The sequence below is a fragment of the Fusarium falciforme genome, chromosome 3 (assembly GCF_026873545.1).
Source record: "Fusarium falciforme chromosome 3, complete sequence".
NCBI classification, from domain to species: domain Eukaryota; kingdom Fungi; phylum Ascomycota; class Sordariomycetes; order Hypocreales; family Nectriaceae; genus Fusarium; species Fusarium falciforme.
In genome coordinates this window covers 2,761,030-2,786,325 of record NC_070546.1, presented here as the reverse complement: position 1 = coordinate 2,786,325, position 25,296 = coordinate 2,761,030, and the positions used below count along the sequence as shown (strand labels likewise).

General features: G+C 53.8%; 8 protein-coding genes across 8 annotated transcripts; 3 read left to right on the top strand and 5 right to left on the bottom strand.

The window, feature by feature from the left end:
- Positions 1 to 8: 8 nt before the first annotated feature.
- NCS54_00415500 (TRNA(Phe) 7-((3-amino-3-carboxypropyl)-4-demethylwyosine(37)-N(4))-methyltransferase) lies at positions 9 to 1,008 on the bottom strand (the record flags this gene model as incomplete). Its single annotated transcript, XM_053149704.1, has 2 exons — positions 9 to 515; positions 571 to 1,008. The coding sequence occupies 2 exons, from the start codon at positions 1,006 to 1,008 to the stop codon at positions 9 to 11; spliced, it is 945 nt and encodes a 314-aa protein (XP_053005679.1).
- A 553-nt stretch (positions 1,009 to 1,561) lies between these two features.
- On the bottom strand, positions 1,562 to 2,869 carry NCS54_00415400 (Hypothetical protein; the record flags this gene model as incomplete). The annotated part of the gene is made up of 1 exon (XM_053149703.1): positions 1,562 to 2,869. Exon 1 carries the CDS (start codon positions 2,510 to 2,512, stop codon positions 1,562 to 1,564), a length of 951 nt encoding a protein of 316 aa, XP_053005678.1. The 5' UTR covers positions 2,513 to 2,869.
- Positions 2,870 to 4,808: 1,939 nt separating this feature from the next.
- NCS54_00415300 (Phosphoserine phosphatase) lies at positions 4,809 to 6,251 on the top strand (the record flags this gene model as incomplete). The annotated part of the gene is made up of 1 exon (XM_053149702.1): positions 4,809 to 6,251. The coding sequence occupies one exon, from the start codon at positions 4,809 to 4,811 to the stop codon at positions 6,249 to 6,251; it is 1,443 nt and encodes a 480-aa protein (XP_053005677.1).
- A 507-nt stretch (positions 6,252 to 6,758) lies between these two features.
- NCS54_00415200 (Hypothetical protein) lies at positions 6,759 to 7,311 on the bottom strand (the record flags this gene model as incomplete). Its single annotated transcript, XM_053149701.1, has 3 exons — positions 6,759 to 6,988; positions 7,054 to 7,105; positions 7,198 to 7,311. The coding sequence occupies 3 exons, from the start codon at positions 7,309 to 7,311 to the stop codon at positions 6,759 to 6,761; spliced, it is 396 nt and encodes a 131-aa protein (XP_053005676.1).
- Positions 7,312 to 8,646: 1,335 nt separating this feature from the next.
- Positions 8,647 to 10,733, top strand: NCS54_00415100 (Palmitoyltransferase; the record flags this gene model as incomplete). The annotated part of the gene is made up of 2 exons (XM_053149700.1): positions 8,647 to 9,900; positions 9,957 to 10,733. 2 exons carry the CDS (start codon positions 8,647 to 8,649, stop codon positions 10,731 to 10,733), a joined length of 2,031 nt encoding a protein of 676 aa, XP_053005675.1.
- A 779-nt stretch (positions 10,734 to 11,512) lies between these two features.
- Positions 11,513 to 14,907, top strand: NCS54_00415000 (Hypothetical protein; the record flags this gene model as incomplete). The annotated part of the gene is made up of 2 exons (XM_053149699.1): positions 11,513 to 14,127; positions 14,178 to 14,907. 2 exons carry the CDS (start codon positions 11,513 to 11,515, stop codon positions 14,905 to 14,907), a joined length of 3,345 nt encoding a protein of 1,114 aa, XP_053005674.1.
- An 820-nt stretch (positions 14,908 to 15,727) lies between these two features.
- On the bottom strand, positions 15,728 to 18,485 carry NCS54_00414900 (Glyco-trans-2-like domain-containing protein; the record flags this gene model as incomplete). Its single annotated transcript, XM_053149698.1, has 3 exons — positions 15,728 to 15,916; positions 15,974 to 18,022; positions 18,075 to 18,485. 3 exons carry the CDS (start codon positions 18,483 to 18,485, stop codon positions 15,728 to 15,730), a joined length of 2,649 nt encoding a protein of 882 aa, XP_053005673.1.
- Positions 18,486 to 22,443: 3,958 nt separating this feature from the next.
- NCS54_00414800 (Glycoside hydrolase family 16) lies at positions 22,444 to 23,954 on the bottom strand (the record flags this gene model as incomplete). The annotated part of the gene is made up of 2 exons (XM_053149697.1): positions 22,444 to 23,380; positions 23,434 to 23,954. The coding sequence occupies 2 exons, from the start codon at positions 23,952 to 23,954 to the stop codon at positions 22,444 to 22,446; spliced, it is 1,458 nt and encodes a 485-aa protein (XP_053005672.1).
- Between the last annotated feature and the right edge of the window lie 1,342 nt (positions 23,955 to 25,296).

Below are 25,296 nucleotides of genomic sequence, written 5' to 3'. Positions count from 1 at the left end.
ACAGCAACTCATAACCCGCTGAGCAGGCCTGTCTGCTCCTGACCCTCAACCCCGCCAGGTATATCGTCTTCCACTGAACCGTCTACTTCACGCTTCTTCTGGAGCTCGGCCTTCCGCCGGAGGCCTTCGGTACGCTTCCTCTCTCGTCTCGCCGCCGCATCCTCCCACTCTTCCCCCTCCGGATTCCGACGCGGAGCCGGGGCAGATACGGCCTCCCGGAAGGCATCCCGGAACCGTCCAATGCGTTTTGTATTCTCAGCAAAGCGCTCATTGGCGATGTTAATGAGTGTTCTAAGATACTCAGGTGATACCAGACGCAGATGGTGACCATCAACCTGGTGTCCGACGAGAGACTCAAAGGCGAGACCCATTGTGCGAATGGCTACCATGGGAGTAGCAGCATCCTTGCCGCTCGGGATGATGTTGAGAGCGCCAGACTCGCGGAAGCCGGCCTGAAAGGCGCACTTGAGGAGGAGCTGGGCATGTTCTGATGATGCCGTGAGGACGTGGAGGATCTACGTGATATCTCAGCATGCTTGTTGTATATTCTAATATGCTGTGGCTGCTTACCATGGCCTCGAACTTGAAATGAATGAGTCTCCTCTCTTTGACCGTGCCAGTCACATGCTGAACTGCATTTGAGTCCTCAAGCCCCAATGTACTGCTCCAGTCCTTGTTCTCATCCCCATCATCAGGCACCGGATCATGAGAGACGAATAACCATGTTCCTCCTGCGCCTTTTCCACCAACACCCGCTACTTGACCATCCTCTCCATCGGTCTCGGCAACCCTTCGACCCTCGAGAAAGACACTGACTCGTCCCGCGCAACTGCTCGTCGTTACAAACCCTGTCGACTGATTGATCTCGTCAATGAGGTCCCGGATCCCCTCATCTACAGAGCCTTTTGGTGAAGCATCCGTGTACTCAGTGTTTGGAACAGAGAGCTGCTCGAGAATCTTTTTCTTCTTGTCGAGAAAAGCAGGCGGACAGGAGTCGAGGCCCTGCATTTTCGAGATACGTTTTTTTGTTAGTGCGGACGCAAGGCTGTGATTTGGGGGTGTCACGATGAACGATAATAGAGGGGCAAGGGTGTTGAGGTCTGTTAATGGAATATCAGTAGTAAGCCCTGGTATGGTGATGTGCTGTTAGGGCGGCAACGGCTGCTCCTCATTGACGCGGGGTACTGTACTGGTCAAGTGCCTGCGGCTCCGGCCGACCTCGTGATCACCGCTCACTTATCGCATCCAACTTCATACCTCACGGCCTTGGTCACGACATCGTTGATATTCACGCCCTCGGCGAGTTTGGTTGGTATCTTTCTTATTGAGTTCTATCTAGGAACTGAAGCAGCTTCTATCTGCTCGGTTTCTTGCGCGCTATTCCCTGCCCTTTCCTCAGGCTCCCTGCTATTTACCCAACGCCATCCCATGAATCCAGATACCATGAGCTTCTTTTATCGCCCGGTTCTGGCTGTTTCATCGACAAATTTTACCCCCAAACGCCTGATGCAATGCTTCAATCATTAAATCGTCAAAGATGTGTCCCTTGTGCGAGTGCACCTTATACGGCGGGCAGAGCCACCTGCTCGAGGGCCGCGGCCAGTTTCTCCTCCTTCTGCTTTTGCTCCATCTGGGCGAGGAACTCGGCATACCTCGACTTCTTGTTGTGGATACCGCACTCGGTCTTGGCCTGGCCCTTCCAGCGACCAGCTCGCTCGTCCTCGCCATCCTTGACGGGGACGGTCGAGTGCCAGTCGCCGACGGACTTGTAGCCCTGGTCGAGGAGGGCGTTGTAGGGGACATTGTGCTCCTTGATGTAGTCGTTGACTTGCTTGAAAGACCAAGTGGCCAGGGGGTTGATCTTGACGACGGCACGCTCATCATCGTACTCGATGATGGGGATGGAGCCGCGGGCGGCACCCTGAGATCGTCGACGACCGTTGAGCACGGCGGCGACCTTCAGCTCCTCATAGGCTCGCTGGAGGGGCTCGACCTTGACGATCCAGTCGTACATCTCAGAGGCGGTGTTCCACATCTCCTTGCCGTACATGTCCTCGAACTCCTCAGCAGTGTTGACACCATCAGGCTTGAAGATGTGCACGGGGACATTGGGGTATCGGGCCTTGACCCGGTCGACTAGGTCGTGTGTCTCCTGAAAGTGGTACAAGGTATCCAAGAAGATGAGGTCGACGGTGGGGGAGTTGGGGTGCTCCTTTTGAATCTTGGACAGCATGTCCATGGTGACGAGACCAGTCAGACCGAAGGCGGTCGACTGATATAGGTTAGGGAACATGACCTTGCAGAATCGGAGGATGTCCATGGGGTGCATGGTCTCGAGCATGTTGTTGAGGTGGTCGATGTGGGCCTTGGTGAGAGAGATCTGAGGGAGGATGGTTGATGATGAGGGCGATGAGTATTCCGAGTTCTGTCCAGAGACATAGCCCGACTCGCACTCGAGCTTGATGTCCTGAAAGGACGACTGCGAGGAGGACTGAGAGATGAAAGCGGGCATGTTGGCGGTGGATGAAGTATGGTACGAGGAGAGAGATTGTTGTCTGAGGGGTTTCGGGAGCTGGGACAGTCGACGAGAGTACCCCGGGGTTATATTCAACGGTGAGTTAAGGTGGATGCTTGGAGAAGCTCTGACACAGTTGATGACGCAAATATTGTGCTGACTGGATACAGGACAAGGCTCGGAAGCACGTTGTAGGAGGCAAGACGGGGAAGATGACGAACACAACGATGAAGAGAGGGCAGTCAAATTCTTTAAGAGAGGGAGAGGCCTGCTGTGGTGGTCAAGGGGGGCTTTACATGCTCTGTCCGGGCGACCGCCCGCAGGCCCCCAGCCAGAGGCAGCGTTAGTAATTCGGAAACGCAGCATTCGAGCCAACCGAACCCGAAAGCCACCAGTCTACGGTGCCTGTGATGCGCTCTGGGCGTGGAAAAAAGATGGGGAGCATCAATTGCGCCATCGCCGCCATGAGGATTGTCGTCTCCAGGCTGCGACTGGGACTGATCACGACATCGACGCTATGCCTTTCGCGATGGTGGGTGCTATGGCGGTAACGAAGGCTGATTGGCCTGTCGACCGGAGCCCTGAACTGGCGGCTGGTCGATGGGACCTGTTTTGCCTCACCATCGGCAGCGACAGCAAGGTGTGGGAGCCGCCGAGCCGGAGGTAGCGAATACTTCCGGGCCTACTGTTGACTGAAACCACGTCCGAGACTGCACGGCGCCGTCGGAAGAGACTTTTTTTTCTTTCCACCATGCGAATGGAGCAAGGGAGCATGGGGGGCTCCTGGTTGAGAAGCCGAAATTGGGCTGATTTGCATTTGGACATGATCTCATTGATACGGCTTTGTTGTTGTTGTGTTGTTCAAGATCTGGGGGTGAGGCGACAGATGCTGGAGCCGGGGTCTTGATCTATCAAAAGCCAAATTGAGCACGAGGGCAGTTTCCCCGCGATCATGTCATTCGAGGCGTGGGTTGCGAAATCCGCTCCCTCGGAGAAGAGTGCCTTTCTGATGTCGAACCTTTGTCGCAAGACTGAGCCATCGTGTCGCCACGGCCATGATCGACCAAGACGCCTTTGGCCGTAGTATCTGCGGACTCCCACGCTTTCACCCACGCTCTAGACCGGTACGAGGAAAAAATCTCTAATTAAATTTTGTCGTCTCAATGATGACAACGGTATGAGTCTGTGGCCTATCATGGCGGTCCCTCGGAGTGCCGTTTGTCGGAGCGGCAATCGCTGCTGTCCCTGACGGACCGTCGGCACCGAGGAACCGCGACTGCCGACTGCCCCTTGCCCCAGTAAAGGCAATTGCGATGCGGGCCTCTCCGGCTTTTGGCGCTTGGTTGATTTCGTGGGGGATGTCAGGCAAGGATAAAAGTTGGTCCGAGGCTCGCCTGCCTCAGCTTTCCTTTCTCGTCTCGTCTCACGCAAGCCCCACTCGAAGCGACGGACAAGTCCCGAGAAAGTGCCGCCTCTGCTGACATATTCACCCAGCTTATTGACCAGCAAGCGAATGCAGTCGAAAATCTGTTGGAAGACAACGTCATCTCCGTCTTATTCATGGTTCTTTAATAAGCTATGATTTCTAAAATGTCTTGTCATTGCGTCTCTCGAGGCTGTGTTGATTGAGGATGGCACGGGCTGATGAACTGACATCTCTGCGCACCCGACATACACACTCGACGGGCGTAGATTGCGTCTACGAACATCTACAAGCTTAACCTGCGGACTATGTGCTGCTGGGAATTCGAGAATATCGAACGCACTCACAGCCATAATACGAAATGACAGGACCAAACGCTTCCCTATCCGCGCAACTAGGTTCAACACGAACCAACTTGGCTCAGTCGGTCAACTGCAATTCGATCACGTGACACTATGTCAACCCAGTTTCTGACATCACGGCGGGTTGGAATGATTGCTTATTCGCACCAATCATAATCCAACATCCTTTGACAACAGCCGCACGAGCCGCACCTCCCAGTCTAAGCAAAACCCGCGCCGCACGAGCCATCGGACAGCAACGGCAACGGTTGGGCGGGGCACGGAGGGAACAGGCCGGGACAAGACCGCTCTACCAAGCAACCCAACCACTGACTGAACCTCTGGAGGTTGACTCGATCTTTGGGTTCGTCGCTGCCCGCGCCACGTCTATCGTGCTTCAGGCTGCTCCTAGCCCTCGTCAGCTGTCGTGACCCCCAAAAATACAATCCCCGACCTATTCCCTTTCGTCAAGATCGCCCATTCGACAAGGGTAGCCGCAGAAATCTTCACGACCCCCGCGCACAGCACAATGGCAGACCAAGCGAGCCCCGCCAAACAGAATGTCGCACGGCCTCAGTTGACGAGCTCGATGAGGAGCAGCTCGTATCTCAGTGACCACCAGCAATATCGCCCTCCTCGACAGGAGCAGTCTCGACAGGACCAGTTCCACGGCATTGACACCGTTGTGGAAGACTCGGGCATCTCTGTTCATGCTCCTGTCCATCACACCAAGCCAATCCTGCCCTTCAATGGCGTTCCCTCTGATGAGAACCCTCCGACTGTGGTCGAGAGCGGTTTGAGCCATTCCTACTCACACCCCAATTGCGCTCCTCGAGCTGGACAGAAGTCGGATCGTCTCATTGCGACCCTCTTCTACAAGCCGAGGGAAGACCAGGCCTCACGATCACCTGTCAAGACCACTTTCGCAGACAGCAGTGAGGCTCTGCCTGCCAACCTGGCGCCCACCAACGACCCCAAGGAGTACCCCCTTGAGCCGCCCACTCAGGAATCTGAGCAGCTGGATCACATCTACGGCTCCTACATCTCGCCGCTATGCATCACCTCATTCCTCCATCTCATGTCTTCCTTCCCCCTTCCTCGAGATGCTGAAGAGCCTTACTCTTCTCACCGGTGTCTCGACAACCAGGAACAGCCGCGCATTGTTGAGCTGACGCTCTCTCCTGCACCAGCTCCTGAGTACCTTGGGCTCGACGACCTGCGGAAGCATGAGATGATTTATAGGTTCGAGCAGGAGTGGAACGTGGATGTGATTCTTCAGCGTGATACCGTTTGGAGGCGTCACCCGCGTCTGGTCGTCTTCGACATGGACAGCACCCTCATCACTCAGGAGGTCATTGATCTCCTGGCCGACCACGTTAAGGATCCCCCAGATCTGCCTGCTCGAGTTGCTGAGATTACGCATCGTGCCATGATGGGCGAGCTTGAATTTGAGGGCTCTTTCCGTGAGCGTGTTGCCCTGCTCAAGGGTCTTCCTGCTACTCTTTTCGAGGATCTGCGGCCGGTATTGGACGTTACCAAGGGTGTTCCCGAACTGATTAGGGCGTTGAAGCGACTTGGTGTCAAGACGGCAGTTCTCTCTGGTGGCTTCCAGCCCCTGACAGGCTGGCTGGCTGGACAGCTGGGCATTGATTATGCGCACGCAAACCATGTGGTCATTGAAAACGAGAAGCTGACGGGCGAGGTGAAGGGTATCATTGTGGGCAAGGAGCGAAAGAGGGATCTCCTTGTGGAGATTGCTGCCAAGGAGGGCATCGATCTGTCTCAGGTTATCGCCGTCGGCGACGGTGCTAATGACCTGTTGATGATGGAGAAAGCAGGACTGGGAGTTGCCTGGAACGCGAAGCCACGAGTACAGATGGAAGCGAATGCTCGTCTGAACGGAGAGAGTCTGCTGGACCTCCTACACATTCTTGGCTTTTCTTCTGAAGAGATTGGGGATTTGATTGCGTGAGCGGTTGGAGTTGGGTAAAGAGAGTTGTCGCAAGATGTGAGAGGCTGGAGTTTTGGGTACGTGAAAACAGGCTGTTGTTGTGTTGGGCGGGTAGATACCAGATAACAAAGAAAAAGGAAACACTTCGTGATGTTGTCTCTTTACAAGCCGGCAGACGTAGTATTTATCGTGCCCAGTTGAGTTTGGCTTCGTTGATGTCAGCCGTTCGTCCGGTTGGGAGTGAGCTGGAACTTGGACGGCCTGACCTGAGTCACAATAAAGCAATTGACAACGAAACAAGTTGTAGTTACAGACACAAAGCTAGAAAATATTGTGGCGCGTCGTATGTGAACTATGGGTGGTTGCAAAACTCGAGCCCATCGCGTCCTTCGTCTTTCTTCTACACAGGGCTAGAGGATTGATCCAACTCGCTCTCCCCTCGGATTTCCCTACAGATACATGCTCGCGCGTGACAGCTTCCAAAAAAATCCCTTTCCCGGCTTTTGCTCGCTTGCTCGCTCGCTCGCTTTAAGGGTAGCCGTCCTTGCCCCACTTGTTGAACTTGTCGTGAAGCTCGGCGGGGAGGGTGACGTTGGGGACGACGACGACGTTGAGGGCGCTGGGGGCGTCCTTGGGCTCCTGGCTGGGGTCACCACCGGGGTGGTACTTGTACTTGCCAGAGGAGCCGCTCTCCCAGGGGTGGCCGTCCTTGGCAATGTTGACGGGAGACTCGGAGGTGGCGCCAGTGGGAGATCGGCCTGATGTTGGAGATGTGGTCAGCAATTGCTTCGATGACGGCAGTCCAATTGGGGCGTTCACGCACCGAAGTAGAAGCCAGCGCCGCCGAGGGCAGCGACCATGACACCGCCGAGGATCTGTGGTCAGTCAGCAATTGTCCAATTCCTCATGGTCGTGCGGTTCTCCCAGCCGGTGCACTGTCGGGTCCGGCCGAGGCATTATGACGCACCAGAAGCTCGGGGTTTTGACGGGTCTCCTTCTTGAGCTCAGCCTTCTGGTGAGCCTCCTGGAACCGGCGGGTGGTGGTGGTGAAGAAACGGCGGGCGACGACGCGGGAGGCCATTGTGACGATGGGCTTTGTGACTTGGATGGGGAATGGGAATCTTCGTCGAGGGAACTTGGGTTATGTTGAAGCTTTGAAGTTCTCGTATGATTTCGGGAACCCGTCGTCTGCTAGTTTGCGAGACACGCTATTGGCCAATGCCGGGGAACACATTGGATCACGTGTCGAATCACGTTTGGAACCGAGATGACGTCTTGGTGGTCGAGTTCCACCAGGATGTACAAGCGATCAAGAGCCAGTCATAAATGGAGGGGACTTGTGTCACCATGTTTTACACAAAGGCTGCATGACTATTTATGTCCTGTCCTTAGCGTGCAGGCCGTCGAGGAACCAGGCACAACAAGATTCAGCGCCTGTCCCTGGCGGGCGATTCGCTCATCGTGATGCGACGGCGCGCAGTGCCATTCTCGCCTTGGAAACTTTACTCTAGAGAGGGGAATGCTGTCATAAACTCTTGGTTGCCCATTCAACGTAATAGACTTTATCACACCGAGGTTACAAGAAAGCAACTTGGACAGGCTGTCAAACGTCAGCGCAACGGGTTGCTGCAGAAGGTTACCGTTCCCAGTCGAGGTGACGTCTGCGGATATGTACATGATGTCCAAGACAACTCGAGGGCCTCAACACTCGCTTGCAGAGAAAAAAAGATTAATCACTGTAATGCTTGCAGAAACCATTCACTGGCATCTCTCTTTTTGCATTGCAAAGGACGCCGCTAGCAGGGACTCTTCAAGCTAGCCCCTTACCAGGGGGACCGAGAGCAGCGCAGCACAACTTACATAAGGCTCTCGTGTGCAATGCAAGGTTTCTCTTGGAAGTTAACCAGGCCCAGGCCCATGCCCATGCCCAAGCCGGCACGAAAAAAAGGAACGAGCATACAAACCACACTTGACTCCTCTTCCTCCTCATCGCCGAGTCCTTTCTTTTCTTACCCGCCCCTTCCGTTCCCTTTTTACGATACTTCTCTTCTTCTACGCGCTCTCTCTAATATCGCCCGCCCCGTCTTGCGACCCATTCTCATTCCCTCCCTCTCGAGTCCGTCCCTAATTTCCTACGATTCCAAACACGCCTCCTCGACACCCCTGTCTATCCCTTTAGTTGCTTGACTACCGCGAGACACGAGCCACCTGCCGGTCCTGCCGACTCTCACATTCAACCACCTGCCAGCCTCTCGACGGCTCACCACTGTTCTTCCCAGACGGCCCCGAAAAGGTGGCGCTTGATGCGATCTTGAACGCGATAGTCGACGCGCGACCGTTCCTTTGACTCGAGTGAGAATCCGTCAACTAGCACCCGGCGAACGACCCGCAAACGACACCATTACAAACCAACACAATGGCTTCGAAGCCCGATGACGATGGCTTCCCAGCGCCTCATATCCCCCGTTCCGAAGTCCCCGGTCCACCAAGTATCATCTCCTCTCGAATGACGGATATTGCAAGCGATGATGGGGGCGACTCAGAGGCGCATCGACAGAGGATGAGTCTGCCACGGAGCGCGGATGTGGCCTCGAGACCTGGAACAGCCCGGACCGGAGCATCATCAAGGGGAGCATGGCCAGGCCAACTCGGAGGGAGGAAGACATACGTTTCCGGAGTTCAGGCCAAGAGGGGGAGCATTGCGAGTTCGACTGCAGGATCCACAAGCCAAGCTCCAAGCTTGTCGACTCGAAGCCATGTCCCTTCACTTACGTCGCATGCCTTTTTCCGACCCATGAGTTCGCAGAAATTACAGGCGCAGAGAGGAGGATCACACCGCCCGCCAACCATGAGCCAGCAGACACCAGGCTCGCCGACTTCACCGACTTCACCAACATCGCCAGTCCTGGATGACCACGGCGCCGAAGCAGGCGGCAGCCAAGCCAGGCAAAGCATTATTTCGAACCCGATCGCTCAGTTGCAGCGCCCGACTAGCGACGACGAGAACATGCGACCCCCGCCATCTCGTGGCACCGAAATGACGGAACAGGAAACTCTGGACCGGATCACGGCAAACACGAGCCCAAGCCATGGCCATTACCCAGCCGGAAGTCTGACGGATAGTGTCCGTCCTCTTCAAGGCAAGCATTCCGCAGACCAAGGCCATTTTCAACACAGCATTGTTATCGACAAGAGCTACAAGGACCTATCAAACCTTCCGAGCCCTATCAAGTCTCCGCGATCATTTCGCTCTAGTTTCCTTATGCCTGGTCGAAGCGAGCAAGGACAACAAGGCCAGAACCGCAGCACCGAAGGAGCCGAGAAGCTATCGTCCTCTGCATCATCACCACAGCTTCGGCCTGTGGATTCCCAAGGACCACGCCATCCGCGGGTGCCTTCTAAGCCCAGCCAGAAATCCGACCTCGGCCGGGTTCACCAGTATTTTGAGGGTAACACGGTATTCTGCCTAGGTGGGCGGTGGCAGAACACCAAGGAACGCCCGGTCAATATTGCGACAGGCTTCTTTGTCGTGATTCCCTGCGCCCTGTTCTTTGGGTTTGAGGCACCGTGGCTGTGGAAGAATATTTCGCCCGCCATTCCAATCATCTTCGCTTATCTGGCCTATATTTGTTTCTCCTCCTTTATTCATGCCTCTGTCTCGGACCCAGGGGTAAGTACCTAGCGAATCAGATTTATGGAGGGAGTTCGGCGGCTAACATTGGACAGATTCTTCCACGAAACCTTCACCAATTTCCGCCTGTTGATGACAACGATGACCCTCTCCAGCTCAGCCCCCCTACAACGGACTGGGCGTTAATCAAGTCAGCTGAATCAGCGACTGCTGCAATGGAAGTTCCGGTTAAGCACTGTCGGACGTGTAACATTTGGCGACCTCCGCGAGCCCACCACTGTCGCTTGTGCGACAACTGTGTCGAGACTCATGATCACCACTGCGTGTGGCTCAACAACTGCGTCGGAAAACGCAACTACCGATATTTCTTCACTTTTGTCTCATCAGCCACCATTCTCTCAGCCTACCTCATTGGTACCAGCCTTGCCCAGATCCTCATCTACAAGAATAGAGAAGGCATCTCATTTGGCAAGGCGATCGACCACTTTCGAGTTCCTTTTGCGCTAGTCTTTCTCGGATTCATCTGTTTTCTATATCCAGCAGCCTTGATGGGATACCACATCTTCTTAATGGCCCGAGGCGAGACGACAAGAGAGTACATGAACTCTCACAAGTTTATCAAAAAGGAGCGATTCAGGGCGTTTTCACAGGCCAACATCATCAAGAACTTTATCGTTGTCTTGTGCCGGCCCCGACAACCGACCTATTATCGGTTCAAGGCGCACTATCAAGAGGGCGACCAGCGGCTTGGTATCCGCAGGGATAAGCGACCCAGGTCGAGCTCGCAGGGACTGGAGATGCACAGCGTCAAGCCTGCAGCACAAAGCTTTCAGGGTCCAGTTTCATTGAGGAACGAAAACAACAACCAATAGCCACGGCGCTCATTAACGGGAAACCACTTCTTTTCCCACCCTCTCTCTCTTTACCCATTCTAGAACGGCGGAGCTTCTGGGAAGTACTGATTTTTAATTTCGAAGCGGCGACGGATGACTTACTAATGTCTGCTTATACTATATATACCCTTTTGTCAGTTGACCACATTCATGTATTCCCTTTTTGTTACAGGCTTCAGGAAAAGCCGGCTTAGCCAGCAAAGGCGGGCGTTGATCAAGGGCCACGATGGGAGCCTCGGTTTTTGATGTACAAGTCAAGATTTAGATGCAGTAAAAAAACGGCGAGCTTGACTCGCGTTTACACGCACGCAGTGATTTGTTTGGCCGTTGAACTGTGCTGCACTGTACGATGCAAGATCTAGAAGTGAAAGAACCCAGTGGCAGACGATAGGAAATGCACGTGGAAATAACAGGGATCAGCAAAGGATGCATCCATGCATGAATGGAAGAAAGGAAAAAGCCTTATCGGGGAACGATAAGAGAAAAAAAAAATTTGTTTGGGCGCCGCCTTTTAGTGCTGGTGGGCAGGCATGTGGGAGGCGGGAGGCCAATACATGCCCAACCCATCTTTCCCTCGTAAGCAAAGCGTCCGTCTTTTCCTCCTCCACGTTCGCTTTCTCCTCAAGGGCCTCGTTGGTTTTTGTATTTTTTGTTCTCTACTTGGAAGGCGATAGAGGGCGATTCTCGTTTCAATTACTGACTGAGGCCCCTCTCCACTCTAAACCAACAAAAAAGCACAAAAAAAAAGGCCGCTCACGATGCCTCACCCCGTCTCGCCTCCGTCGCAGGAGCCGACGATGGTGTCCAAGGACGCCCCGCCCCCGCCATCCCAGGAAACCATCGCCGACTTTCTCAACACAATCTTCACGGCCAAGACGTCTGCCGCCTCGATCGATGCCTGCTATGCCCTCTGCGAGGTCCTGCTGTCTTCTGTCGGTGTCGTGGGCTTGTCCCAGTATGGCATCCTTGCCGAGGTCAAGAAGGCCGCTGCCGATAAGAAGTCGGGCCTCCGTCGCGAGTCCAGCCAGAACCTCCTCGGTGCCATCTTCGAGCGTTTCCTCCCCCGTCAGAAGGTCAGCGAGGTCGTCCTGCTGCTCCAGGATGGCGGTATGGTCGGTTGTGCCCTCGATGCCCTTGCCGACAAGGGCGCCGTTGTCCGCGATGCTGCCCAGTACGGACTCGATACCCTACTTGTCAACCTGAGCCCCGAGGCTCTCGTTGTCGGTCTCCTGCCCGCCCTGACCAACTACCTGTCTAAGAAGACTGGTAAGTGGCAGGGAACTGTCGGCGCCTACAAGCTGCTGCAGAAGATGGCCGACAAGGCCCAGCTCGCCATTGGAAGCACCAAGGAGGAGGCTGCCGACAAGGACGTTCTACGTGAAGCCATGGGTGCTAAGCTGGCTGGCTTGATCCCCATTGTTGAGGGTGGTATGCACGACTTGAAGGCCGATGTCGAGAAGCAGGCCGTTCACACCATGACCTCGCTCACTACCCTTCTCTCCAACGACGATGTCGCTCCTCGCTTCCCACTGCTCATTGACACCATGCAGCACCCCTCCACCCAGACTCTCCAGAAGGCCATCCACGCTCTGTCCATGACCACATTTGTCGCCATTGTTACCTCGCCCGTCCTGGCCCTCCTGACTCCCTTCCTCGAGCGATCCCTCAACAACCCTACCACCGCCCAGGAGGTTCTGCGCCAGACCGTTGTTATTGTCGAGAACTTGACCAAGCTCGTCCACGACCCGATCGAGGCTAGAACTTTCCTGCCCAAGCTGATTCCTGGTGTCAAGGGAGTTTGCGACCGAGCCTCCCTCCCAGAGGTTCGAGAGCTGGCTGAGCGTGCTCTCGCCACCATGGAGAAGGCTATGGGTAATGATAAGGACATTGTCGCCCGAACCTCTGGTGACGATGTTGCCCAGATCCTTGACGAGCAAATCAAGCTCAACAGCGGCCTCGCTGGACAGCTTGACCTGTACAAGCAGGCTCGCCCTTACATCTCGGAGATGGTTGCCATCGATGTCAACTACCGCTTCGTTGACCGCATTTCGGCTAGAATTGCGCCTTATCTCAAGGGCTTTATGCAAGATCCTGAGGCTCACCAGAAGGTTGCCGATGCCATTCAGCAGCACTACGTCGACGAGGACCACCGCCGGTACGGTGTTCCTGAGAAGGAGGACGATGGTGAGATTGAGATTGTCAACGCTGACTTCTCTCTTGCTTACGGTGGTATGCTTCTTCTGTCGCACACCAACCTGCGCCTCCTGAAGGGTCATCGATATGGTCTCTGTGGACGAAACGGTGCTGGAAAGTCGACTCTCATGCGAAGCATTGCTAATGGCAAGCTTGAGGGTTTCCCGCCTCAGGACGTCCTCCGTACTTGCTACGTCGAGCACAACCAGGGTGAGGATGCCGACATCAGCATTCTCGAGTTCGTTGCCAAGGACCCTGAGATTGCCACTCAGGGCCGCGAGCGCATCTCTGAGGTTTTGGCCGAGTTCGGCTTCACTCCTGGCCCCGAGGGCCGACAGTCTGAGAAGGTCGGCTCCCTGTCTGGTGGTTGGAAGATGAAGCTGGCTCTGGCCCGAGCCATGCTCCAGCGTGCTGATGTCCTTCTCCTGGACGAACCTACCAACCATCTTGATGTCGCCAACATTGCATGGCTCGAGAACTACCTCAAGACCCATCCCGATATCACCTCTCTGATCGTTTCCCACGACTCTGGTTTCCTCGACAATGTTACCACTGACATCTACCACTACGAGCCCAACAAGAAGCTGGCCTGCTACAAGGGTAACCTGGCTGCCTTTGTCGAGATCCGCCCCGAGGCCAAGAGCTACTACACCCTGTCGGCCTCCAACGTTCAGTTCAAGTTCCCTCCTCCCGGTATCTTGACAGGTGTCAAGTCCATGACCCGTGCCATTATCCGCATGAGCAATGTCTCCTACACCTACCCCAAGGCCACAAAGCCATCCTTGCATGAGGTCTCTTGCCAGTTGACCCTGTCGTCCCGTGTTGCCATCATTGGCCCCAACGGAGCTGGCAAGTCGACTCTCATCAAGCTGCTTACCGGCGAGACCATTCCTACTACCGGAAAGGTCGAGAAGCACCCCAACTTGCGTATCGGCTACATCAAGCAGCACGCTCTGGAGCACGTTGAGATGCATCTCGAGAAGACTCCCAACCAGTACCTCCAGTGGCGTTACCAGCACGGTGATGACCGTGAGGTTCACATGAAGCAGACCCGTGTGCTCTCAGATGCGGATCGTGCCCAGATGGACAAGTTTGTCGACCTCAAGGACGGCAACCCGGCCCGACAGATCGAGTCTCTGGTTGGTCGCCAGAAGTACAAGAAGACCTTCCAATACGAAGTGTAAGTTGCCTCTCCTGGCTGCCAATATGTACATTCCTAACATGCTACAGTAAATGGCGTAATCTTCTGCCCAAGCACAACTCCATGATCTCTCGCGAGACCCTGACTGAGCTGGGCTTTGACAAGCTCGTCCAGGAGTTTGATGATCACGAGGCGTCTCGTGAGGGTCTTGGTTACCGTGAGCTCCAGCCCAAGGTCATCTCCAAGCACTTTGAGGATCTTGGTCTCGACCCCGAGATTGCCAACCACAACGAGATCGGCTCACTGTCCGGTGGACAGAAGGTCAAGGTCGTTATCGCTGGTGCCATGTGGAACAACCCCCATCTCCTGGTGCTCGACGAGCCTACCAACTTCTTGGACCGTGACTCCCTTGGTGGTCTCGCCGTCGCCATCCGCGACTTCAAGGGTGGTGTCATCCTCATTTCTCACAACGAAGAGTTCGTCGGCGCCCTGTGCTCGGAGCAGTGGCACGTCCGTGACGGCCGTGTGGCTCAGCGTGGTAATGCCGCTGTCAGCCTCGATCGCTTCGAGGACAGCCGACCTGGCAGCGCCGTTGCCAGCACCGCCGCCAGCACCGCCGCCAACTCTGTCGTCAGCAGTGCCGTCAACAGTGGCATTGAGGACAACTCGGACATGAAGTTCAAGGCCAAGAAGAAGAAGAAGATGACCAAGAAGGAGCTCAAGGAGCGTGAGGTCCGTCGTCGTCTCCGTCACATCGACTGGCTCAACAGCCCCAAGGGCACTCCCCATCCTCCCGACACGGACGACGAGGACAACTAGATTGGGCGGCTTTGTTTGTTTGCTTTTTTCTTCCCTTCCTTGCTCGATTTGCGCATTGTTTTCCAAAAATCCATCCTCCGTGGATTTTGTTCATCATGTGCGGGACACTTGGGCTCTCTTGTTCAAGAGAGCATGGCATGACAACCAAAAAAGATTGCAATGATATCGTACACGCGCCATGCGGTAGACAGATAGACCAGACCTAGCTTGGGCTGAATGGGTTATAGAGGCGTTGGCTTGGGATAGACGGCTTTGAATCTTATCATCTATACTTTGACCATGGGCTCTGATTTCCGTGTACCTGCTTCCCCGTGATGTGACTATCTCCTGGCTCTACCCAGGGATGATCTGTCCATCAAGTTGTGAAAATGCGTCAGATATGGAGGGGTGAAGTTGGTGTGTTGAAGGTCCCCCCTGAGCACTTCATGATCAGCATTTGCCACCTCAGATCAACGCCACAAGTGGCCAGCATTCCTTTCATTTACCCTCGAACATCTCTTTTTGATTTAGCGACTATTATACTCTAAGCTTGGGACTTGGTAACAATGCAAACGAATGCGACTCTGGGTATGAACCTTCCATGCCTCTCCCATGCCATGCAACAGCCAACATTCAGGAATTCTTCTCGTCTAGACGCTCAAGACCTGATTGCCTGGCTATCACCAGAAACCATCTATATATGCTGAAATCCCTATCTTGCGCGCAGCTCTTGATGTCAACGCCAGAACAACCAATGAATATATGTATGAAAGATAGATCTGCCCAAACTGACAGCCAAATGAAAAAATAAACAAGATTCTTTTCGCCACATGAAGGTGCATCACCACGAGAAGGTCATCAGGGCAGGGTTGAGGGCAAGGGGCAGCAGAAGATGACTTCCGGCCACAGTGACCATGGGCAAGATGGCGACAAAGTCGGTGATGCGCCAGTCATGGGGGACAAAGTCTGCAGTAGCAAGAATGATGACACCAATGATGGCCAAGAGAGACAGAAGCATGGAAACACGGAACTAGATTTAAAAGTTAGCTTGACCGTTGGTGACGCTGTCTTGAGGGGGTAGACTTACCTTCTTCAACACCTTAGGCACCTCAATGAAGAAGTTGGAAAACTCGGCTTCCTTGGAAGTGGAACCCCAACTCATGTCGATCTCGAACATGTGCGCCAGTAGAGCCTGGCTGACGTGCAGAGACAGGCCACCGAGGAACAGGGCCAGCATGAGAGTCCACTTGAAGTTCTCCCAGAGAGCGTATCCTATAGTACGCTCACCAGATCGATATCGCATGATGGCAAGAGACAAGTTACCAAGACCGTTGAAGACAATGATGATGGAGAACCACACCTGCCACGAGTCGAGGTAGTACTTGTCGAGGTAACCGTTATACCAGCCCATCAGGAAGTAGTTGGCTGTTGTCATGATCCAAGCAGCACCGATGGCATAGTAAGTGCCAATGTACGACACGATGGTGATCTTGGAAGTGAAGCGAATGTTGGAGAATATGAAGCGGCGGAAGAGAGGAGTGAAAGGACCTCGCCACAGCCAGGTACGGATGGGGTTGAAGAGAAGCTCGTTGCAACCAAAAGCGTACTTTTCCCATCGAGCCAACTCATCGTACACAGTCAGGGACACACCCTCCTTGAAGCCATCGCCAGCCCAGGCAGCGAGACGAATGATGTAACCATTGCACTGGAGACGGAGGGACATGTCGAAATCTTCCGAGACGTGACTCTCAGACCAGAACTTATCGTAACCATCCTCATCCTGGTAGGCAACCTGTTGAATGGCAGACCAGCGAAGGATAGCGTTGTGGCCGACAAAGGGAGCAACATCGCCGTTGGAAACCGTGTAACGAATAGCAGTGTAGATGAGATCAGTGAAGAAAGTGATGCCGTTCTCGAAGTAGGTGTGAACAACCTGCATGACACCGGAGGAGAACTGCATGATGCCGACATCGGGGGACTGCTCCATCTCAGAGACAGAGTCAAGGATACAATCCGTGGGAACACGCGTATCTGAGTCGATCAGGAGAATGTAGTCACCAACGCGAATGTTGCCATCGGCCCAAGCGCGACCGTTTTCTTCAAGCACCTCCTTGAGAGCCTGCTCGTAGGCGAGGGCCTCATCGCTCTGGCTCCAATCGGCAGGACGCTTGATGAGTTGCAGACGCTCCTCAACCTTGCACGAGATCATCAGGCCAAAGTTCATGTTTGAGGCCTTCTTGAACTTGCCCTTGCGCACAAAGCCGTCTTCACCATGCTTGGGACGTGCGACCCAGCCAATGCTGTTGTCGGCATAGAACTCGATGCGGGCATCGCGCTCCTCTTCGCTGATGAGCTGAAGCCCATCATCGTTGATAAACATGTTGGCAGAACCACCCTGAAGCTCGTAGGTTGACATGGCCTGCTTGATGGACTTGACCGTGGGAAGAATGACAGCATTCAGACCCTCCTTGTAGACAGGGCACTGAATGGTGATGTGAGGCAGGACGGCAGATTGGAGTCTTCGGGGAGGGCGGGCTGAGTAGAACTTGGAGTTGATGGTCAGTTGGCGGATGGGACCAAAGATCTGCGCCAAACAGCCAATGATGACCTGGGCAAAGAAGAGGGAGAAGAAGACCTGGATGGGAAAGAGAGCGACGAGTCCAAGACGCACGTAACTGCCGTCAATGGCAATCTCGATAGCAATCTGTCTCCAAGCCGCTCCCAGAGACGCCACAACGAGGAGGAGGGTGAGCGAGACAAGCACCGAGTTCTGCAGGTGAACTGGCCGCGCCTCAGGCTTGATCTCTCCACTCTCCTCGTCAATCTCGTACTCGGCGTCTTCACCACCTTCACCTTCTTCTTCATCCATTACTTGACCCGAGTTCCACACGAGCTCCATAAGCTCCGACTCGATAATCTTTGCGCGAGCCATCAGGTTCAAAGCGTCATCGTCCCATACGACAAGCAAGCCATCCGAAGCAATGAAGGCAGCGAACTGATGCTTGCGTGCTCGAGGAAGGTCGTTAACCGTAGGTAGAATCTGGACACGAAGACCGTTCATCAGGGGTACATCAACTGCATCAGGAGACCATTGCAGAAAAGTCTTGATAACTCGAGAGTTGGCCGTCATGGCACACTATAATGCGTTAGCATATCTGACGAAAACTAGACCTAGAAGGTTATTCTACCTGGACATTGAGCGCGGTGCAGGCGACTGCGAAAGGCGATTGTCCCAGCTGTGGAGGGCAGGCCATGTACTGGCCGCGAGATTTGCGCAATAGCACGCCTTCGATTTCGCCGGAGCCATCTCCAACCCAAAGCATAGAACACTGCTGTTGGTACAAGTAGTTCACCATGACCTCGTGCTTAATATCATCAAGAAAGCCACTGGCACTCGACTTGCTGGAGACTGCTATTGAAGGAGGGCCCGCTGTAAACTTGGGTCCGGGAGGCTGAAGCTCCATCACTGCAGCCGGAGGAGCCTTCTCATCGTTGGGAGGGTGTAGAGAAATTGAGGGACGATGGCTGGGTCTCCTAGGAGGAGGATCGGCCGGCAATGGAGGCGCAGGCTCGGCCTTGAAGTAGCTGCCGAGGCCCATCTTCGAATTCGGATGTGAAGTTTGCCGATAGAGTGAAGAACTGTTATCAAAGTTGACTGATCCTAGTCGATAACCCTCTGTCGGGGCACCTTAAAGGTGTGCGATGTTCAAGGCTGAATAATGAGTGTTGTCGTGTGATAATGCGATATCGTAGAGGCAACCCAGAGTGAATTATGTAGATTCAAATGACTGGAAAGGTCTTAGATTGGCACGACCATAAAATGAGTGAGAGAAGGATAAGTTGAGTGAATGAATGACACCGACTTGGTGGAGTGAATGAATGAATGGAGAAGTTGGAGGGTAGAGAGAAAGCAACTTACAAGAGGCGAAGGGATGTTCCAGTCGAGCCTATTCATACCGGGTTTGCCGTTGATCTTTGACTCAACAGAGTTCAAGGGGGCAGGCAGATCAAGGTTTAAGGGCCCTGAATGAGATATAAGTTCACGGCCAACGACGCCACTGCGGATAGATAGCAAGACGATGAGGGCGGGCATGGTGACGGAAGCCATCAGAAGTGCATTTCGGATAGCCAACACCAAGGGCCTCCACTTGGACGGTGAGGGCCCAGACCTGAGTCAAGACCCAAGGCCAGCTCGATCTAGAGGACCATGAGTTTGGATGAGAGGAGCTTGGGCACTGGGGGAGGGGTGAAGATAGACGAGCCGGTATCAATATGGCACAGAGGCTTGGGACAAAGAGACATGCTCTGACGATCAGAAACGGGCCTGATTAGCCTACTGAGGTTCAGCGGCGATGGCGAAGGACAGTATCCGAATGACTGTGGGCGAGACACGCCAAGGCGGGTGACCGAGGCTTCAGGCTTGAAGTTTCTGACGGAGAGGCGCTCTCTCCAGGCTGTAGGCGCCTCAAGTCTAGATGGTCCGAGTCGGGGGAGGCAAAGGCATGTCTAACCGACGAGAGGATCCGCAGTGGACTGCTCAAAAGGAACTCGATCGCAAGAGCATTGTGGCGCCAGACTGCCTTTCCTACATCGGGTCATGTATACCCTAGAGAATAGTCGAGCCTCTCATGGGTTTTGAGCCGGCGGAGATGGCGAGCCATGTTGGACGTTCGAGAGAGGGAGTCTCAGGGTCCAAAGGCCGGGTCCGGTGACCAGCTGTGGGAGAGCAACTCAAGGGGCACATGGAACAACAGTTTGAGGCTTCGTCGATCATACGAGATTCATTATTCGAAGGCTGCCGTTGGAATAAAGAACCTGGCATCGTGAGATTGTCTCGGTGAAGCCTTCAAGAATCCGGTTCATCGGAGGTTGGTGGGTAGAGGTCGTTGTAAGGCAGGTCCCGAATTAGGACTAGAGCCATCGGAGCTAAGCCAATCAGAACCGCTCATCTGAAAGTTTGGACGCAAATGGGGCAGGTGGCTTTGACCCGCACCTCCCCTAGTGCGTTTTTGACAGCTTCCGGCGGGAACAAGGTGAAGCACGCTACCAAAGGCAGTTAACACTGACCAGTGAGTGACGCAGGAACGAGGCAGGAACAGGACAGGAATGACTCTGCACCTGCATCGTACCTGCGTGAGAAGCTCACAGCCAGCTCAGGTACGGAAGCGCCTGCTCCTTCCCATCCTTACACTCGCTGTAGCCTTTGCCACAACTTCCCCTTCTTGCCCCTGACTAGATAACCGTTCAGACCTCTTTTTCAACATCATCTATTAATCATCTATTAACATGCGTTGGGCAGCCTTGAGACAGACCTCTCATTACTATGGCGTGAACGAGCTCATGTGAAGTTGCGCTTGATCCCCTTAGGTCGATTTCATTGGCATGGCGCATTCCTCCCCCAGCAACCAGGCGAGCTCTTCCTCAGCTCGCCCGCTCTCTATAACCTCAATGGCCTCAAACTTTACACCGCCGAGGGAAGCCAAAGCAACAAAAGCACAGATAATCCAACTCCCGAGTGTTCCGCCAGAAACCCGCATCCTTCCCCTTCCCGGCCATGGCGAGCTTCAGTGCCTTTGTTCTCAGAGCGGCCATCCACCATCGCGAACCATAAATCTATTGACTTACACCATGCCAATCAGAACACCCGGGACATGTCCTTGGAATGCATTGTTAGCGAAAGCCAGCAGCCACATTGTTAGTAACTCAGCTTCCCCACGCCCACTAGCATCACTCGAGACACACCGGAAGCATAAACAGACACCAAAGAAGCATCTCGATGTGGTTTCCAAGTGGAGAGCCGGCCCTCTTGGTGACCAATGCTCACGAGTCTTGAAGTCAAAACACCGTGCCTGTTCTTATCGGGAAACTCGAGAGAGGCGATATTCATTGATGAGGAAAAGCTTCCGCTTGGCCTTCGGTCCCGATGCACTTCGGACAGTGCGAGGGAGCCACACCCCCATGATTCCCAAAATCCGGTCAAACTAGGATGATGAGCTCACGTTTTTTGCATGGTTTTGAAGCCACTAAGATCTATCATGTCTGAGATCTCAGGGCCCTGTGTGTCCGAGACCTTGAGATCTGCACGACAGTACATACCAACCCCTGCCCTACAGCCGACCTAGAATTGGGTGGCAGCCGCTGTGAACGCAACTCTATGTATGCTTCTCAGAGTCAGGTATCACAGGAACGGTCTCCAGGGCCCAAGATCTGGACTCAACGCATCTCTAGTTTTGGATGAAGCAGGCACTCCGCCCAAGAAAAAGACTCTTTCATGACAGGAGTTACCGATCGGTTAGCCTTGCATTTCCCCATATTATTGATCAAGTCTCGACTTTTTCAGCTTACAGGCACATATCCACTCGACCGTGGATACGAAGACCAAGGACTACCATGGTCATGCCATCTTCACTCCTCGGTACTGCACCACGGCCAAGCACCTGGGTCAGCTCTTGATTATCCCACGTTGTTGTGTGCCACAGAAACAGCCCAGTCCGTTGTTCCTGAACTCAGATATTCTTCCACTACCCATATGGCGTTGAGCGGTTTCAAGTAACCTTTTGGGTTTCCTTATCGCAAAGCCCTCCTGGTGCCTTAACTCAGACTTGACTTGGATACAGGATCAAGGTACTAAAACGTCCTCTCGCCGCGATCGATCTTGGCCATCCTCATTGAGCTTGACCATCTTTCAACTTCCCATACTCGACAATAAAGAAGGTTTGCCTTAGCGAGCCGCCCATGCCATCGGCACGGCATCACTCAGCCCACCTCGAAGCTCGGCGCCTCCGTTCGCCTCCGCTCTCCATGTCCCCGGCTGGAGCTATGGCGTTACAGCTGTGGTCCACAAGCTCGGTTAAAGGGCCACGGGGCCTCAATGACAAATCTTGGTAAGAGGGCCTCGTCTGCGCCGGCAAAGTGGTAGCGGCTCCGGGGGGGAGCTCGGCGGCTCGATGCTCCCGGGCTGAACGGCTGGACCGGAGCTATGGCTCAGCTGCTATAGTCACGGTGAGCAAACATGGGTGGCACTTGGAATTCTCTTCTCTTTATTCAGTTGCTCGGCTCATTGTGAGTCTTGGCCAGGCTTTGAGCATGAGAGGAAACGGAAGGCCGGTCTGAGATGGGGTAGTTGACGAGACTAAACACGAATGCCCGACTCACATTCACGTCGCTCTGGCCTACGTAGAGAGAGAGGTTTTGCACAATGCCAAACCTTACCGTTGAGAAGGATGTTTGTTGTGCTCTCATGATATGCAAGATCCAGTTTTTAGTGATGATATCAGGGACAGATGACCAGCTGTGTGTTGACTAAAACATGTTGTGCTCCGCATCAAAACGCAGTTGGATATTTCACCGCTAATCTGCTTCACATAGACACCTCAGGGCGACTCATGTTGATAATCATCAAACAATACGGTTGAATGCTGTATGGACTAAATAGAGACAGTAAAAACGCAAATAAACTCCGGAATGAACAATTCAACAATATTTCGTCCCATTTTTTGCAAGATTGCAAAGTCCTCTCCCTAGCACCCGTCAATATCAACCCCCTCTATGTAGCGCCTACAACTCCTCATCGCCGTTGCACTGCTGCATTATAACAACACGGCTAACCTCCATTTGAGGCTGCTTCCAAGTAGGATACCACTCGCCACGAGCCTCCCAGAAGTCTCTCTTAGCTGTCGGCGAGTTGTCGTACCATGGCTTTCCAGACTTACCATCCTCGAACCAGCCATTGGTGGCGCCGACAGCAACGTTGAGGATCAGATAGAACTCCTGATCAAACGGTGCATTGAGCTCGCCCGAGGCGGACCAGGGGTCAGTGAGTCGAGTGCCATTCTGATCGACGTCGGGAAACCCGCCACGCTTCCACATAGACTTCTTGAAGTTGGTGTAGGTGACCTGGAGCAGGCGGGTGTTGACATATGTAAACAGGTACTTTTGAGACCACTCTAGACCAAACATGTTGAAGCCAGCACTGTACGTAGTGTGAAGAGCCTTTCGCTTGTTGTTGGTCTTCCACCAACCGTCGTTGGCAGAGTTAGGGCCCCAGTGCAAGGCAGAACCGACAATGTCGTTTCCGCCTTGAGCGTATGTCCAGTTGTTTCCACGCGACTCAATGATGTCAATCTCGCCGGATCTAGGCCAGGGGCCGTAGGTGCTCTTGACAGGCAGCATCCAGATGGCAGGCCACAACCAGTCGCCCTCGGGAAGTTTGGCTGTCACTTCGATTCGGCCGTACTTGATAGTAGCTCCCTTCTTGGTGTTGATGCGACCAGACTTGACTGGGGGGACGACACTGTTGTTTCCCGCAGTCAAGTTGGTTGAAGCAATACAATTCGACCAGACCTTGGAGGTACAGCTGCCGTCCTTGAAGAGGTTGATGACGTTGTTCTTTTCCATCAACTTTGCATTCTGGAGGGTGGCCTTGATGATGAGGTTGCCGTTGTCGACATAGACATTCTCATCGGTGTTGGTTGTTTGTTCGAACTGTCCATTGCTACAAGGGTCAGTACGCTGACATAGACCAAGGATAGAGAGAACAAAGCTTACCCATATCCACCAACTTCAACTTCCTTGGTCCAAATCTTTGGATCCAAGCCTCCACTAAAGTCTTCATCCAGGACAGGGCAGTAAGTGTTTTTCACAACACTCCTTATGCCATCCCAGACGAGAAACCCAGAGCCGACAAGACCGAGAAAGATGGCCAGGATTGGGAGAATTGTCACCCACTTCTCCTTGGGGTTGGTCTTTTCCAGCCATGGCTTCTCAATCTCACCAGGCTTGACTCTTCGCGAATGGAAGTACCGGTTCCGGTCCTCGAATTGCGTCCCGGAACCATTGGAAGACTCATAGTCCGAGGGAGGGCGTGAAAACTCAGGGATGCTAAACATGCCCGCGTTTCCGGCCGAACCTGGTCCACGAACAGGCTCGATGCTGTGACGGAGGCCACTGTTTGGTGGCTCTGGGTGAGCTGAGTGAGTATTAGAGTCGACAGACATGGTTCGTGAAATGTCTGTCGGACCAGGGCCAGCCGTGTCATGATCTTGGCTGTTTTGTCGATGCTGGTTCATGGCTGGAGAAGTGCCGATCAGAAAACGTATCTCAAAGTGAATGAAGCTGGAGAATGAGGATGGAAAAGTCCGACTCCGTCCTGGCGGGAACTCAAGGCCAGCTCCTCAGATGCTCTCTAAAGATTGACAACAGAGCGGAGGACAGAACAAGCAATTCTTGTTTATCAAACTCGCGAAAACCGAGAACAAGAGGGCATAAGAAGAGATAAAAGACGATGAAGTGGTAGGTGTGGTTCAACGGCAGCGGGAAAGCCAGGTTCCGCTCATGGTTTTGATCGAGGCCATGGTAAACCAGATTCGATCTAACGCCGGACTCAGCCGAGCTACGATCCAGACAGTGCGTGCGAATGGATCAGAGTTACTGGAGGCTGAAGGATCCATGAGTGACAGGACGAAGATGGCCAAAGGCGGATGAGAGTGTGGTTGCTAGGAAGAGGTCCGATCGTGGCATGGCTTGCCGCACAGTGCTATTCACACACGCCTAGCTGGCTGACTGCTTATTAGGGCCATTCTATTAGTGCGATTTCCGTCTATTCCCACCAAGACCTAGCATCTGAATACAGTACTCATAATCAACGACACTGTACGCTCTTGCCTGATCATCAATTCCAAAAACTCAAGCCACACCATTCCAACAACTCTCCTCCATCATCACCAATCTCGACAATGTCTCAGGCCCTACTCGCAACCGTCGATAACAAAGTTTACATGAGACAGCTCTTCCGAGCGCTAGTCGACCGCCAGACCCCCATAGTTTCCGTTCCGGTCCTGTCCATGACTCCAGCTCGTCTTGTCGAGACCCATCGCCGAGGTCGCCCGTGAGGCAGCCCTTGTTTCCCTTGGCAATACCGGCATTGCTGTCACGAACCATACCGAATGCCTGACTTGGTCATTGCTTTCTCTCAAGCCTTGGCATTGATTCAAGCTCTCCAGAGGTAAGAGACGTGCTTAAATCAGCATCGTCCCTTGCTAGGCGACAAAGGCATCACCGGCGTCGATTTGTCTACAGCCAGATAGAGTAGAATCCCAAGACCTTTGTTTTTGATTACTATTCACGCAGCTCAGCGACCAGATCGTCTTCCTCCTCCAAATTCCCACTTACCCTAACCTCACCAACCTGCCAGGCCTCACAGAAGTAGCGATAACATCGACAGGAACAAGCTCAACGTGGCTGAGGAGACATGACCACGCCCCTCCCGCTATCTTCAGGGTCCTGAACCTTGATTTACTTTAGGTACACACCCTGGAGATCTCAGGAACCGCGTCTTGATTACCCACGACGAGGGCTTGCCACTCGATCAGCCAACCTCCTGGCCCGTGGGAACTTGTGGGAACTTGGCCG